A 14,029-nucleotide genomic window follows, 5' to 3' on the forward strand; every position below is an offset into this window, starting at 1 on the left:
ACAAGATTTAATGCATTCTTTCTTAGGCCTGATTGGCCCGGGGAACTGCCCATTCCTGCCCAGGGCTGCACCCACCTCTGGCATTGTTTTAGGCTTAAGTCAGGCAGGGGAAGTAAGGCAGCCAAGAGATTAGGATGCTTCTCCCAGACAGAAAGAGGACTCGGGCTATGTCAAAGCCAAGGGCTGAGGGTCCATCACCCCTTTTTTCTATAGCCTCCCAAGTCCTTCCCTGACGGCCCCTTTGTGACTGCACCTGTCTTATGTCATCCCTCCCTTGAGGAATCTTACCCGTCATTGGCCAACTGGTCATTAGCCCAGGGCCAAGCAGGGTGAATTAAAAGGGGGCAGAGGCAGCCCCCCTGCCAAGGAGATAAGCTTTGTCTCCTTAGTGGCTTATGGTCCCAAAGTCTCTCTCAGCCCTAGCCATGGCCGGGTTACAGCTTCTGAAACCAGGCAGGGCAGTTTTCAGCAATGTGCACCCATGTTTTTGGCCAAAACTTTCAGGGAAAAATATTTTAATTTTATAATTCAGTTTTTTATTTATATATATTTAGAAACAAAGCTGATTATCATATTCCAGGGTATTATTATATATACAGGTATTGCTTTCTAGAGTTATTCTTTTAACACAAAAGTATAAATAAAAGAATTTAAAAAATATATATATATATGTATATATACACGGAATTAGTATTATCTATATATAATGTGCATACTTATTTTTCCCTCAGAAATTTGGGCAAAAATTGAGCATTATATAGTAGATAGGCCAAGAATGCCATTGGATTTCAAGGAATTCTTTAGATTAAAAACAAAATAGAGTCTTTCATTCTTGCTAAATTAATATTCTTCACAAGTTTTTAAACTGTGGGTGAGTTTTGTAGATGAAACCTTCAGTTGTAGTTTAGGGTTTAGGGCAGATTGAGGAAGAGCTGTGGTGGAACATGGGTAGGGGTGGGGGAGCAAGCTTGCAGGAGAAGTTCTGTAGAATTCTTAGACTCAGAAAAGCAAAATTTAAAAACTTTTTTTACTTCAAGAAAGAGCAGAATTTGAAAAGGATCTTGTGGGTGAGACAGACTGAAGTGGGACAGATCTGAAATCTAATGATCACACAGTGTGGAGAGGTGGACTGTGAACTTGTCTTTTGAATCCTCAATACCATATACAGGCCACTAAGAGCCACTAAGAGGGTACCACTTAGAGTTTAAGAGAGGAGAATGTGTAAACGAGCAAACTGATTCACTCTCTGGACATAGCGGTATATGGAGCCAGCACCAAAGAGAGTGTAATGGAAATACAAATTACACAACTGTTTAAGTAATTGTGTGGGTGACTAGGCCATAGTGTGTGAATGCGGGAACTCAAAGTACTTCGGGAAACACTGTTAGCAAGGAGGAGATCTTTGACTCATTTATTGCAGATGGAACTGAGTCAGATGAATTATGGCGATTTTAATGTAACCAGCATTGTATACTAAAATGTATGCTTACTGTATACTATATGCTTGATTTTTATGGTTAAAATTCTAGAAGTAGTTGGTCACTAATGGATAATATTGTCTGCATGTTGTTGAAGCTTAGAAATATAACTTGATTGATCACCAGAGCTAACCTGTCATTGGGAAATTAAAATGAACAGAGCCATATTTAAATTCTGTAATACTTAGAAAGTATAGTACATAAACTTGGATATTGAAATAGCAGCTATATTAGTGTGTGATTTACTGAAATGATAGGTTAATTTATATTTGTGAATGCCATAATGCGCACTAAGTAAGCAGTGGCACTTTTGGGGGTTATTTAGTAATTAGAAGCTAATGGGGTAAAAGTTCGCAGATTGCTGCTACTTTTGTTGTATTGTTCTTAGAATTTTCATGCATTAGACCTTCAGAGCCAAACACATATATTTAAAACTTTTTTCACTCTGTTTTTTCTCGTGTCTTTTTTAGGTGATGAACTTAATTAACATCTAGTTGCATATTTTCAGGGTCCAGAGTACTCACCATTACGTGATGTAGCTGCATATTTTCTAAGTTAAAATGGCATGTACAAACTATTTGCCAAATAGAGAAAACAGAGCAATCCTGAAGCTTTAAAAAGCTTTTAAAAAACATAGCATTATGCAGATGGTTTAAAGTTGGGATAAAAATGTTTTTAAATAGGCTACCAATATACTTTCAATTTCGAAAAAGCGTCTGTTAATTTGAAGGGTTGTTTAAATTATTTTTTATTTTTTAAAGATTTTATTTATTTATTTTTTTAGAGATAGGGGAAGGGAGGGAGCAAAAGAGCAAGAGAAACATCAGTGAAAGAGAGAAAAATGATTGGTTGCTTCTCGTATGTACCCCAGCTGGAAACAGAACGTGCAACTCAGGCCTGTGCCCTGACTGGGAATTGAACAAGCAGCCTTTGGCTTTGCAGGACGGTGTCCAACCAACTGAAGCCACACTGGTCAGGGCCAAAGGTGTTTTTAGTTAACCACAGTTAACTCTAAATTTGGTCTTTTAAGGCCAAAGAAAGTTTTGTAATCCTCTAAGTTCTGAACCCAGCTTGCTTACGTACTTTCAGATAGGTATATTTAAATGTCATTTTACATATATTCTGTCTTTAAATGTTATTGTTAGTTGTAACTTTTTTCTCGCTTATGGAGGTAATTTATATTAATTTGGGGAAATTTAGAAGTATAGGAGTACAAGAACTAGTCTAATCCTACTGCCCATAAAAAACCTGTTCTAATTTTACTCTGTTGCTTTTGTGTCTTTTGGTCACACATACATACATACACATGTGTGCACATACATATAGGCATGTGTATGGCACATAAACACACGCATACATCTTTAAACAGAATTGGAAAATTAGAATTATAGTTTTTCTTGTACTTGTAATTTCTCACATTATATTCTTTGAAAACATGATTTAAAGATTGGGTAGGTTTTTATTTTTCATTATATTGGTTATTGGTTAGGGTTGTCTTGAAAAACAACAAAAGGGTGTATGTGGGGGGGGTGGGGAGAGAGAGGCGAGGCCTACTCACATTATGGAGGGTAATCTGCTTTACTTGAAGTCTACTGATGTAAATACTAATCTCATCAGAAATACCTTCACAGAAGTATCTGGAATAACATTTAGCCAATTTGACACATAAAATTTACCATCACAATTGGCATACCATAATTCTGGGTTCTGTTTCTCTGATTTGAAAAGATTTTCTAGGTTTTAACAATTATAACATTAAATTGTTAATGGGCGGTTAATCACCCTTGTACATAAAACTTCTTTGTTTAGTGTATAAGTGCCTGGAACTTCATATACAAAACAAAGCCCTACTTTTATGAAGCCTAAACTCTATGAGGAAAAATAGATAAAAGACACATAAGTTAATGAAACTGTGCCCAGCGTTCATAAGTGCTGTGCACAAAGGTAAAGATGAGGAGGGGTAACGGAAGAGGGGGACACAGGGTGCTGTTACAGGGACGCGGGGTTACGGAAAGCCCTGTAAGTTTCTAGTTAAGCAGAGACTTAATGAACAGAGTGGAAAACCATGCAGGTATTTGGGTAGAAGGCATTCTGGGTGGAGGGAAGAACAGATGCACAGACCCTTAGGTGGGAACATGCCTGACTTGTTGAGAACAGCGAAGTGGCCGGTTGGCCCGTTGGAGTGGAAGGAGCGCCGGCCTTGGAGTGTTACAGGGAGTGGGCTGACAAGACAGGAGACTGTGGGCAGAAAGTGGGGTATTTGTGTAGTTACCAGTCACCACAGAGTCCAGGGGTGGATAAGTGAGTTGGGCGTGGAGGGAAAAGCCTGCATCTCCATCTGGCTGTCTCCCATCATTTCTGCCTTTCCGCATTGTGGCTGTGTTTTAGAGATGCCTGGACTGGCATACACATTCCACAGCAGGTTTACTTCAGTCTTCAGTTCCATAAAGTCAGCGATGAGCTGGACGAGCAACCTGAAGAGCAGTCAAACACTCATCTCTTAGTGTCCCGGGGCTTCCTCGTCCTGTGTCAGGTCCTGTCCGCCCTCGGTAAAGGACTGCTTTGTACTCCCGGGCCGGGTATTCTCCTCAAATGAATGTGAAAGGAGCTTGTTACTTTTTATGTGTAGAGCCTTTACTCTGACTTGCTGGGGATCTGTGGGCATTTAGTTCTTTGACTCAGTTCCTCCCTTGTAATAGTAATAAAAAAGTAACCTCTTTTATAGGAGTGTTCTTTGAATATTTTGAAGCCATCTGTGGTTTTTTTGAGGTTTTGAGGGTTCCAGGGTCTTAAATTTACTCCTAGGAAAGCTGTGTTTATATAAATATATGTGTCTTTTTCTTGCGACTTAGAGTAGTCTATAAATTTCAGGATGCAGCTGAGGATTGCATGTTCTAACATCTGCTGTCATCAAAAGCTATTTCATGATCTCCCCCAGGGGTTGAGGCCAGATTTCTGAACACTTTACATTTTCCAAATATATTTGCTGAGTAATGGGTTTGGTTCTTCTTGGAACTTATAAACTTACCTCATGGAATGGAAAAAGAAGTTTTTGCCAAAATTTGGAACATATACTTGACTTTGTAACTCTGCTCAGCCAAACCATGTTCAGATGTCTGTACATGATGTGCTAATCACGGGCCCGATCTGCTGTGGCGTGGTTTTGGTTGGTGATGTTAGCCTGCTCTGTGCCTGGGCAAGGGAGATACTTCACTTTGCATTGAAGCCCTAAATTACCGGGTTAAAGAAAATGTTGATCTGATATATATGGCAAATTACTAGTTATTTCTTCTGGAGGTATAAATCTCCTTATGTTTTATACTATTTTAGTTTTATTTTATTGGCATCTTATAGTTAGCATTTAAGTTTTTATTATGTAAAGATTTTATGAAAATTTAGTTTATTAGGAATTTATTTGCATTTTAGTTTTCACTGTGCATTGACTTTTATGAAATCTCTTAAAGAATTTTAAAGATTTGAGTATGAATTTATAAAGCATTATAAAAAGTCTGTTAATACCTCATAAAAAATTTCAAAATCCCAATAAATACATACTCTGAGATCTTTGTTAGGGATTTACATAAATGTTTATATCTTCTTATTTGACTCAGTTTACATACTCAGTAGTTACAGAAAAATTAACTGCCATTTTTATCAAAGAAATTCTGTATTATTTTCTTAGCTCACATTATCTTCCCTTATTTATTGCTTCTGATTTTCTGTTGTTTTGTTTAGAAAACAGCAAGGCTCGGAGTAATGATTTTGCTGAAAAGAATGGACTTCAGAAATATGAGTATGTCTTACATCCAAGAACTACAGGCTTTACTTTTGTGGTAGATCGTCTAAGAGAAGGTAAGCACCCATCTCAAAGTATACTTTTTATATAAGTGGCAAAAATTGCTAAACTTTATATATATATATATATATATATAGCACTTACAAAGCACTTTTTTGTATTTTATCTCAAGAAATGAGAGTCTGTATTTTTATACTAAGTTGACCCCATGCACTAAAATGTTCTGTTATATATTCTTTAGAAATAGAAAAGATGTCTTTATAAAAACAACACTTTTCCCCCTTTTTTGGAATAGACAAAATGATGTATACAGTTAAACAGTCATTGCATTTTTAGATGTTTCTCAAAGCAGCAAAATTGTCCTGAAAGTATCTTATTACTTGCACTCTAATCCTTTATAGCTTAAAAATAGTTTTGCATTTATTGTTCTAGTCACTCCAACAAATGATTCTGGTTGGTAGGAAGGCAGTAATGCCACCTTCCTTTTATAGTTAAATGGAACTGCCATCTAGGGTGGTCAGTACATGTTCGTAGGTCGGGGACAGGACCTTGCTCTCCTCCGAGTCTGTGTCTCAAACTGCCACCCGCCTCCCACTCCCTCCTTCTAGGGCCTTGTCTGTTGAAGAGCCTGTGGGGACAAGGTGGTTCCACTGACGGTATCACACTTGCCACCCACCCAAATGTTTATGTCTTGATATTTTTATTTGATATTTTTAAATGTAAAAGTTTTACATTTTATTATAGCTACAGATTTATATATGTATGTATTCATACACACATGTACATACAAATGAATAGCACATACATCACTGTATTTGAAGAGGAAACATGCTGAAGTGTTATTAGTATCACAAGGGAAATTCAAAACCCAAAGTCACCTAGCACAAGAATAATCCACAAAGCTGATCATTCCTAACATTATGTAAGTATAAAGTTCTTTCTTCTTTCTCTAAATGGCATTATTGTTTCATTAGGGTTTAATGTGCTTTAAGATACTAAGTACATTATAACCTTAGTTAATGAACCTTGCCAAGATGAAGCATGGTTATAACTAAGTGCCCACAATTTTAGAGAAATATAGTCAGTCCAAAATTACATTACAAATTGAAAATGTCGTCCCTGTTCTCGTGGCTGGCTTGCTTTTGGAATTCTGTGTTTGTAATGAATGTGAAATGGACTTGGCAGTTGTGTGTGTGTGACGAGTGCGTGCCCGCCCGCCTGTGGCAGCACACGTGTCCTCCGTGCCCGGGACAGGCGTGGGAGGCACAGAGTCGTTGAAGCAGCGAGGCTTCTCGTTTCTCACTGTGGCACCACTTACGGTGGCTTCCCATTCAGAATTCCCCTTCTCATTTAGCAATGTGTTTTTTAATTTCCTTACATCATCTAATACTTCATAGTATTTCATGATTTTATTAAAGGCATTTCTGACATCAGGGAACACATTTATCTATTTACTGGATTTCTCTGTTAACACAAGTGTGCTGTTAGAACACATCCTTGGCTAATAAAAATCTTTCTAGATGTAGGCGGGATAATTGAGAGATCATTTTATAGTGGATAAGGGTATATCTGTAGTTCTGAAATCTGGAAAATATTTTAGTAGAGAACTGATTTGTAACTTTGGAGAATGCGTATTACTTAGTCATCACACAGAGTACTAGTCAGCAACCACAGTGTGCAATTTTTCCTGCCAAAACTGGCATATCTGCCCCCTCCCCCCACTGCCCTTATATCAGTAAAACGAGAAACACAGATGACTATTTGCTTTAGTTAGAAAAGCATAACGGGGCCTCAATACTATAATAGACGTAAGAGATATGATGATGATAACTATTATAGGAACAGCAGTTAACAGTTATTATTTGCTAAATACTAGGCATTATGCTAAATGTTCTGTCAGTCCTCACAACAATCCCTCATAATAGTTTCTACTATTAATATTTAACTTGTAGAGCAAAAATGAAGTGGAAATTGTGGTGAAGCAGCTTGTCGAAGTTATTGGAATATAATTTGACTGAATAGCCGTGTTCTTTTTACTGGAACTTGGTGCCTTTTGTATCTGTAGTGTGATTTTAGTTAATAGAGTACCTTTGCGATAATAGTGATCTGGGTGGTTTTCTTCAGGAAAGATTTTTTAAAAAGAAAAAAAGATACCGGTCACAAGGCAGGTGGTTCTGAAGCTGCCTGAGATGGCGAGGGGAGCAGGCGCAGCCCAAGGACGCATCTGGCAGCGTGGGAGGGCGGCTGTGCTTTAGGAGGGTTGGGGGCAGGGGGACGTCAAGGGAACGGGAAGAACAAAGTGCATCGGGAGTCAGGGGTGAAGGGCGTCTTAGGAGGTCACCTAGGCCAGAATATCCTGTCAGAAAAGAAGGTCCCAGCACCACTTCCCGATCTTTCGGCCCCTGAGATCTGCTTTTGATAATCAATTTGAAATAGAATGATACACCTGAAACCTTTAATTTTATTAACCAATGACACCCCAATACATTCAATAAACATTTTTTTAAAAAGAAGAAAAGAAGCTTGCTGTTAAAACGAATGACTAATAGAAATAAATATACTTAATGGAACCCCGGAGACCACATCCTAAAACCATTTATCATTAAATAACATTGTTACTGCCCACACATAACCGAATTCAGTGGTGTTGACATCGGATAGAACGAACGGGAAAATGAGGAATTTATGACATCGAGAGGTTAAGGATAAAAGGTCTTACTAGGAAGGATTGGATAAGAAAAGAAAAAGCAAAACAAGGAAAGTAGTTTCTGTTCCTCTATTTAGAATATACTTTATTGAGATGAAGAATATTTGGAAAATATACACTCACCCTGAAACAGAAAACCCTTTATAACCACATAGATATGTTGTTCTTGGAGTAATAGCTGCAAAGAGTACAGACCCCACCCCAGCCAAGGGCCTTGCTCCCCATCGTCAGTGCGCTTGCTCTGTGCTCTTCCTAGGTCGTGACCACCCCAAGCTTGTGCAGCGCGCTGCACATAAGAGAGAATCAGTATTCGTTGAGTCGAACATTATTTTCTTTTATCTGAAAAGTAAGATGGCACAGTATCCGAGATCCGCATTTGTCGTGGATGGTTTATTTCACATATACCTCAAATCATAGGGCATTTCAGTATGTGATCATGTAACTTTTTTTCAGTAAGATTAACCCAAACCCAAAAGGAAGTTGTTAACTTAGAGAAAAGAGACCTTTTTGTTGTTTATTATACATTTAATAATCAACTTTTACTGCACCAAAAATTTGTTATATTCATTTCACCTCTGGTGCTTCATAATTTTTTAACAACAGTAGCTTTATTCTTCCTTCATTTTATAGAAATAATGATTTGGTCCAACCATTAATTTGGTTTGCTGTTTTGTAAGCCAATTAATTGTAACCATGCAATAATTACCTTTACCGTGAGGCGGCACAAGTGTGCACATTTGAAACAGGTTGAAATTAGGTTCAAGTAGTTGGGAGTAAAGATAAAACACATGGTACTTGTTTGAAGGTATGTCTTGTTTAAGATTGACCTTGCCCTCAAGAACTTTACTGTCTTCATGGATTGATAATAACACACGTGGGAAAAATCTGAAGACTAATGTAAGACACTATAATTACACACTAACATATGGTCTGTGACATACAGACATGTGGCTGAGTAGTTACAGGCGTGTTCAGTGGAGAGAGATCAGATCGTGTTGAACTACTCGGGTAAGGCTTTCTCAAGCTGAATTTTCCTTAGACCTCAGAGACTATGTGACTGGGTAGGCAAAAAAAAAAACAAAAAAAAACAAGTAAGGCCGAGGGCAGAAAAAGAAGAGTTTAAGAAGGGGCACAGAATTTGGGCCTGTGCAGAGCTGAGCAGTCAGCTGGGCAGAACCAGTCTCGCTGAGCTGAAGGCTTGTGGTGTAGAGTAACATACAACATTTAAGAAGGTTGTGTGGGGCCATCATTGTTGGAAAAACTTAATTCCCCTCCCTGAATAGTCATGTTTTTAGTTTATCCATTTCCAGATCAAGCCACTCAAGCAAGTCAGCTCATGTATTAAGACTAAAACATCATATGCATCTATTTATGGGTTTAGGGTTTGAAATAAATAAAATGGTTTTGAATTTAAAGTAGAACAGTCCATATTTCAATCCATATTTAGTTCATATGCCTAAATTCTAAATATGAAGGTGTGAAGGATACTGTCTTTCCACTAATCTAGGTGACAGAGGGTTAACCACTAAAAGAAAAATAGATTCCTGCTAGGTAAATTGGGTCAGCACATCTGATCAAAATTCTTTGGTCTATATCAAGGGAGAAAGGATTGCTGACTTAACACCCAGATTACAGACGCAGTATCTGATCGTACTGTCTTTGGTGCCCTCATTTTGGTCGACAGTGGTTCCCATCTGCTCTGAAAAAGCTGGCTGGGACCTAAGAAGGCAACGCAGGGCACTGATGATAGACAGCTCAGTCTTCGGCAGCATGGCTAGACCATTTAATTTCTTGAAGTTTCTGCTTTATACACAAGTACCTACTGATAACTCAGTCTGTCTCCTGCCTACAGTGGCTACATGTAGTGGGAAGTGAAGCTGGCCAGCAGCCACCACTCTCTGTGGCTAACACTGCACTCGTCTCAGCTGGTGAGCCTCCCCCAGGATTGCATTTCCGTGATCCTCTCGAACAGCCAGCTTGTTCTAGGAGGCCAGGCCGAAAGGCAGACAAACTGTTGAGTTATTGGGTGCACTAAATGCCGTGTACTCTGACCTTTTCATGTGACTTTTTATTGCTAGAAACTATTTATGAAATAGGATGAGACCTTTCCTTTATGTTAAGAAATGCAATTGTATAGTAGATCTTTGACATTTCTAGAATATTTTGAATATTTTCTGAGACCTTTCACATTTCCCCAAATTTGCAGATACATCTGCTGCATAGTGGTAGACTCTCTTTTCAGGCCATTTTACAAAGAGTGATACTTTTCTCTGTTCCTGGTGATGAACAGAATACAGCCAAACCTAAATGAACTTCGGGTACTGATTAGTGGGAAAGCATACGGATGGACTAAGTGACTTGGTCCTCTGCATCATGAAGCAGAGATGACTCAGATACGCTTCAGCAGGATTATGCACGACCTCGTGTCAGAGACATTCGGAGTCACTCATACTGAGTGTTCCAATGCTGTGGTGCTGTTCTGGACCATAAATGGCGTTTGCATTGTTTTATTGTTTGTTTCGGTTCATTCTCCACCCACCTTCCCTCAGCAAAAAAGTCTGAGACACCCAGGACAGATCTTGTCACTGTTTAATTAAAAAAGTCGTGACAGCCTCACAAAAAAGTGCTAGAAGTCCTGTATTCTGTACACAGAACCGACCATCTAACATTTACCACGTTGTTCCATGTGCCAGGCACGGAGTTGTTCTCACGTTTCTCCCCCTGCCCACACAGTAGACTTACCCAGGAAACCTAAACACCGACACTCAGGGTCAGTCTCAGACCTGCTGAGTCACACTTGGGTGACGGGGTCCTGGGCTCACAGCCACCCCAACAGCCACTTCCATACAGACCACCTAGTTCTCGTCACGGTGCTAGACGCAGTTTTGCGCCGTGCTGCACCCAAGGAGACCGACTCACTTCAGCAGTTGGCCCAGGGTCATATGGCTGCCAGGTAGAGGTGTCATGCCTTAAACTCAGGTCTGTTGGATGCCAAAGCCCAGGGCTTTTCACACTCTGTAATGAGTTAACAGGTTTTCTATCTCAAATGCTCCAGAAATGTCATCTTTGTAGGGTTTTTCTCTCTTTGCAAGACTTCTCCCTCGTGTCCTTGGCTGTACTGTACATTCTGTTTAAATGGAAAATTACATCAAGGATATCCTTTTGTAAGTGTCTCTTTTATTTTTCTGGATCCTGTATTTTCTAGCTTCTCATTCATTTCTCTAATCCTTAAAGTAAAACAAAATCTAAGAAAAACAAACATGATGCTCAGACTAGCTATCCTTCCAAATTTTGGTTGTATTTTTTCCCCACCACCTCTCAGAGAAAAATAGCCTGACAACTTGGTTTTCTTACATGAGTTCACTTCCTACAAAAAAAGGATATTTCATTTTTATTATAAAAACAACATATTTATTGTTAAAAAATTGGAAAATTAATTACGAAGAAGAAAAAGACATTTATAGCCTTGTCAGTCACTTCTTAGAAAAATCCAGTGCCTGCCTTTGACATAGAGTCTTCCTGTGTTCTTCCACGTTTTTATACAGATCAAACAAAATTAGGGCCCAATTGTATGTTTTGTGCATAAAGTTTTTCATGGTTCACTACAATGTGCACATGTTCTCACTCACAGAACTTTGTAAGTGTGATATTGATGTGTGCACGGTAGTCTGTCAGCTAGAGAGACCGCTGTTTATTTAACTCATCCTCTGTTGTTCAAAACTAAAGTTATTTCCAGTTTTTCACCCTTATAAATAATACCAAGTATGTGTGACTCTCTGTAATTGTTTCCTTAGGATATAGTTCCAGGTCTGATTACTGAGCCGGGGGGTATGCTTTGTTAGTCTTATGCTCTGTCCCATTTCATTTGGTCACCAAATTCTACTGATACTGCCTTGGAAGCATCTCTCAGAGACATCCCACCATCCGGTACTTCCCCAGTGGCCCCGCAGGTGGGATCTCGTTACTTGTCACTCTTCCTGGCTTTTTGACTGGCCCGCCTCTGCTTTCCCCCTGGCTAATCCATATTGCACATAGTTGTCCGTCTTCTCGAAGCACCACCCTAACGTTGTCTGACTTGCTGAAATACCGGGGCACAGCCCATTCTCTTGAGTAGCAGAAGATTGAGGAAACATAATTACATGCAATGTCGTAAGAGATCTGAGTAGCAAGTAACTCGAGGACATAAAGAAAGGTTAGTTCATCTTTGCTTAGATTGACACTAAAGAGGCAGCATGTAAGCAGAGAATTAAAGGAATAATTAGGTGTTTTCCAGGGAGGAAAGGCATTTAAATATTTGCATTGCTTCCATATTCCTTGGTCAGGGCTTTGTCTAATGATGGTTTTGTCTGCTGTTTAAACTTTACCACTCAGAACCACTCAGAAGCCCCCTTCAGGCAGTGGGAGCCAGCCTATTTGAATTAATTGACTGTTCCTGACTGCGCCTTACACTTTCTGAATTTTGCCTCTGGTTGTGTCTGTGAAGTCCAAAACCTGCAGTGCTTTGATGGTTTCTTTAAACTGCAAATACTGCTCTTCTTTTCGTGATCATCTTCTAAGAGGTCACCCCTCTTTCCCCCAGCTGGCAGTCATCTAGACCGAAGATCTTTTTCTTCTCTAATAGGCCTTAGCAGAGCGGACCTTATATTAATAGCTGTTTAATACATGTTGCATTTTACCTTCCTAACAGGACAGCAGTGGCCATGTCGCCTAGATCATGAAAGGCAAGGGTCTTCTTTCTAAATCCAATGAATACCTTTCCGTCCTTATCTTATTTCCCTCATAGCAACATTTGGTACTGTTGCTTCTTTTTGAAATAATACTCTCCCTTTAGCTTCTTGTTTTTTCTCCGACTTCTCTGGTCACTTCTCAAGACTCTTCCAGGTTCTTATACCTATCTGTCTCTTAAACATCTAGGTCCCTCCAAAGGCTCTCCTGGGTTCCTTCGTTCCCTCACTGCACGCTTTCCCCCTGGGCCATGTCATTCCGCTTGGTGGCTTAAATGACCATCCACCTGCTTGTAACTCTGAAGTTTAAATTCTCAGTCCAAAGCCCTTGCTTAGTTTGGAGCCATAAATGTGACTGTTGCCACTTCAAGGTTGTATAGGTACCTGAACTTCAGTATGTTCAATTTGAACTTGTTCTGCTTTTTGCTTCTATAATCCCTACACCATGGAGTGGTGATGGTGGCGGTGGCGGTAATGGTGATATCGAGTGTTCATTTACTGGTATTATTCTAAGAGGTTCACATGAATCAGTTTACTTAATTCTTGGAGGAGGGATTATTATCATCTCTATTATATGCAGCGGGAAACTGAAGGATGGGGAATTTAACTAATAGTCCAAGATTCTCACCTTTTATTTATTTATTTTTAAATATTTTATTTATTTATTTATTTTTGAGAGAGGGGACAGGAGGGAGAGAAGCATCAGTGTGTGGTTGCCTTTTGCACACCCCCAACTGGGGACCTGGCCCACAACCCAGGCATGTGCCCTGACTGGTAATCAAACCAGTGACCCTTTGGGGTTCTCCAGCCAGCACTCAATCCACCGAGCCACACCAGCCAGGGCAAGATTCCCACCTTTTAAATGGCAGAGCTGGAAATCTGGTTTTAGAGACTTGGTCTTAACCACTATGTTATGTGGTTAATGAGTTAATGTATCCTTAACGCAGTTGCTCCAGCCATGCACCTGGGAGTCATTCTTGCCTCACCCTTCTCTGCCTTTCTCATATACACTAAAGTCCCAACCAAGGCTTTTGATGGTCTCTTCAATATCTCTCGAATTAATCGTTTTCTTTTTATTCTCACTGTCATCATATCTCCCTTGAATTCTCATACAGCTGCTTAGCTGGTCCTCCTAGTTCTGGTCTCTTCTTAACCTGTACTTTCTGCACATGGTACCTAGAATATCAAGCCTTTTTCTAAAGGTGGTTGGCAGCGCACTAAGATACATACTTAGGCCCCGCAATCAAAGGACCTGAGTTAGAAGCCCGGCTTCACCAAGATTAGCAGGTGACTGGTCAGATTACTTGCCATGAGCAAACCTCCA

At 39.6% G+C, this 14,029-nt stretch overlaps 1 protein-coding gene across 6 annotated transcripts in view; it reads left to right on the forward strand.

Annotated features, from left to right (window-relative positions):
* LCLAT1 (lysocardiolipin acyltransferase 1) overlaps positions 1-14,029 on the forward strand; it is a 156,422-nt gene that overhangs the window by 90,749 nt on the left and 51,644 nt on the right. For all 6 annotated transcript variants that reach the window (XM_037146602.2, XM_037146601.2, XM_053667194.1 and 3 more), the window contains one exon: positions 5,214-5,330. In XM_037146602.2, coding sequence (XP_037002497.2) covers positions 5,214-5,330 — 117 coding nt within the window. The remainder of the gene's footprint in view (positions 1-5,213; positions 5,331-14,029) is intronic.

Source organism: Artibeus jamaicensis, unplaced genomic scaffold (genome assembly GCF_021234435.1).
Source record: "Artibeus jamaicensis isolate MK-2021 breed Jamaican fruit bat unplaced genomic scaffold, CSHL_Jam_final contig_465, whole genome shotgun sequence".
In the NCBI taxonomy this organism is placed as follows: domain Eukaryota; kingdom Metazoa; phylum Chordata; class Mammalia; order Chiroptera; family Phyllostomidae; genus Artibeus; species Artibeus jamaicensis.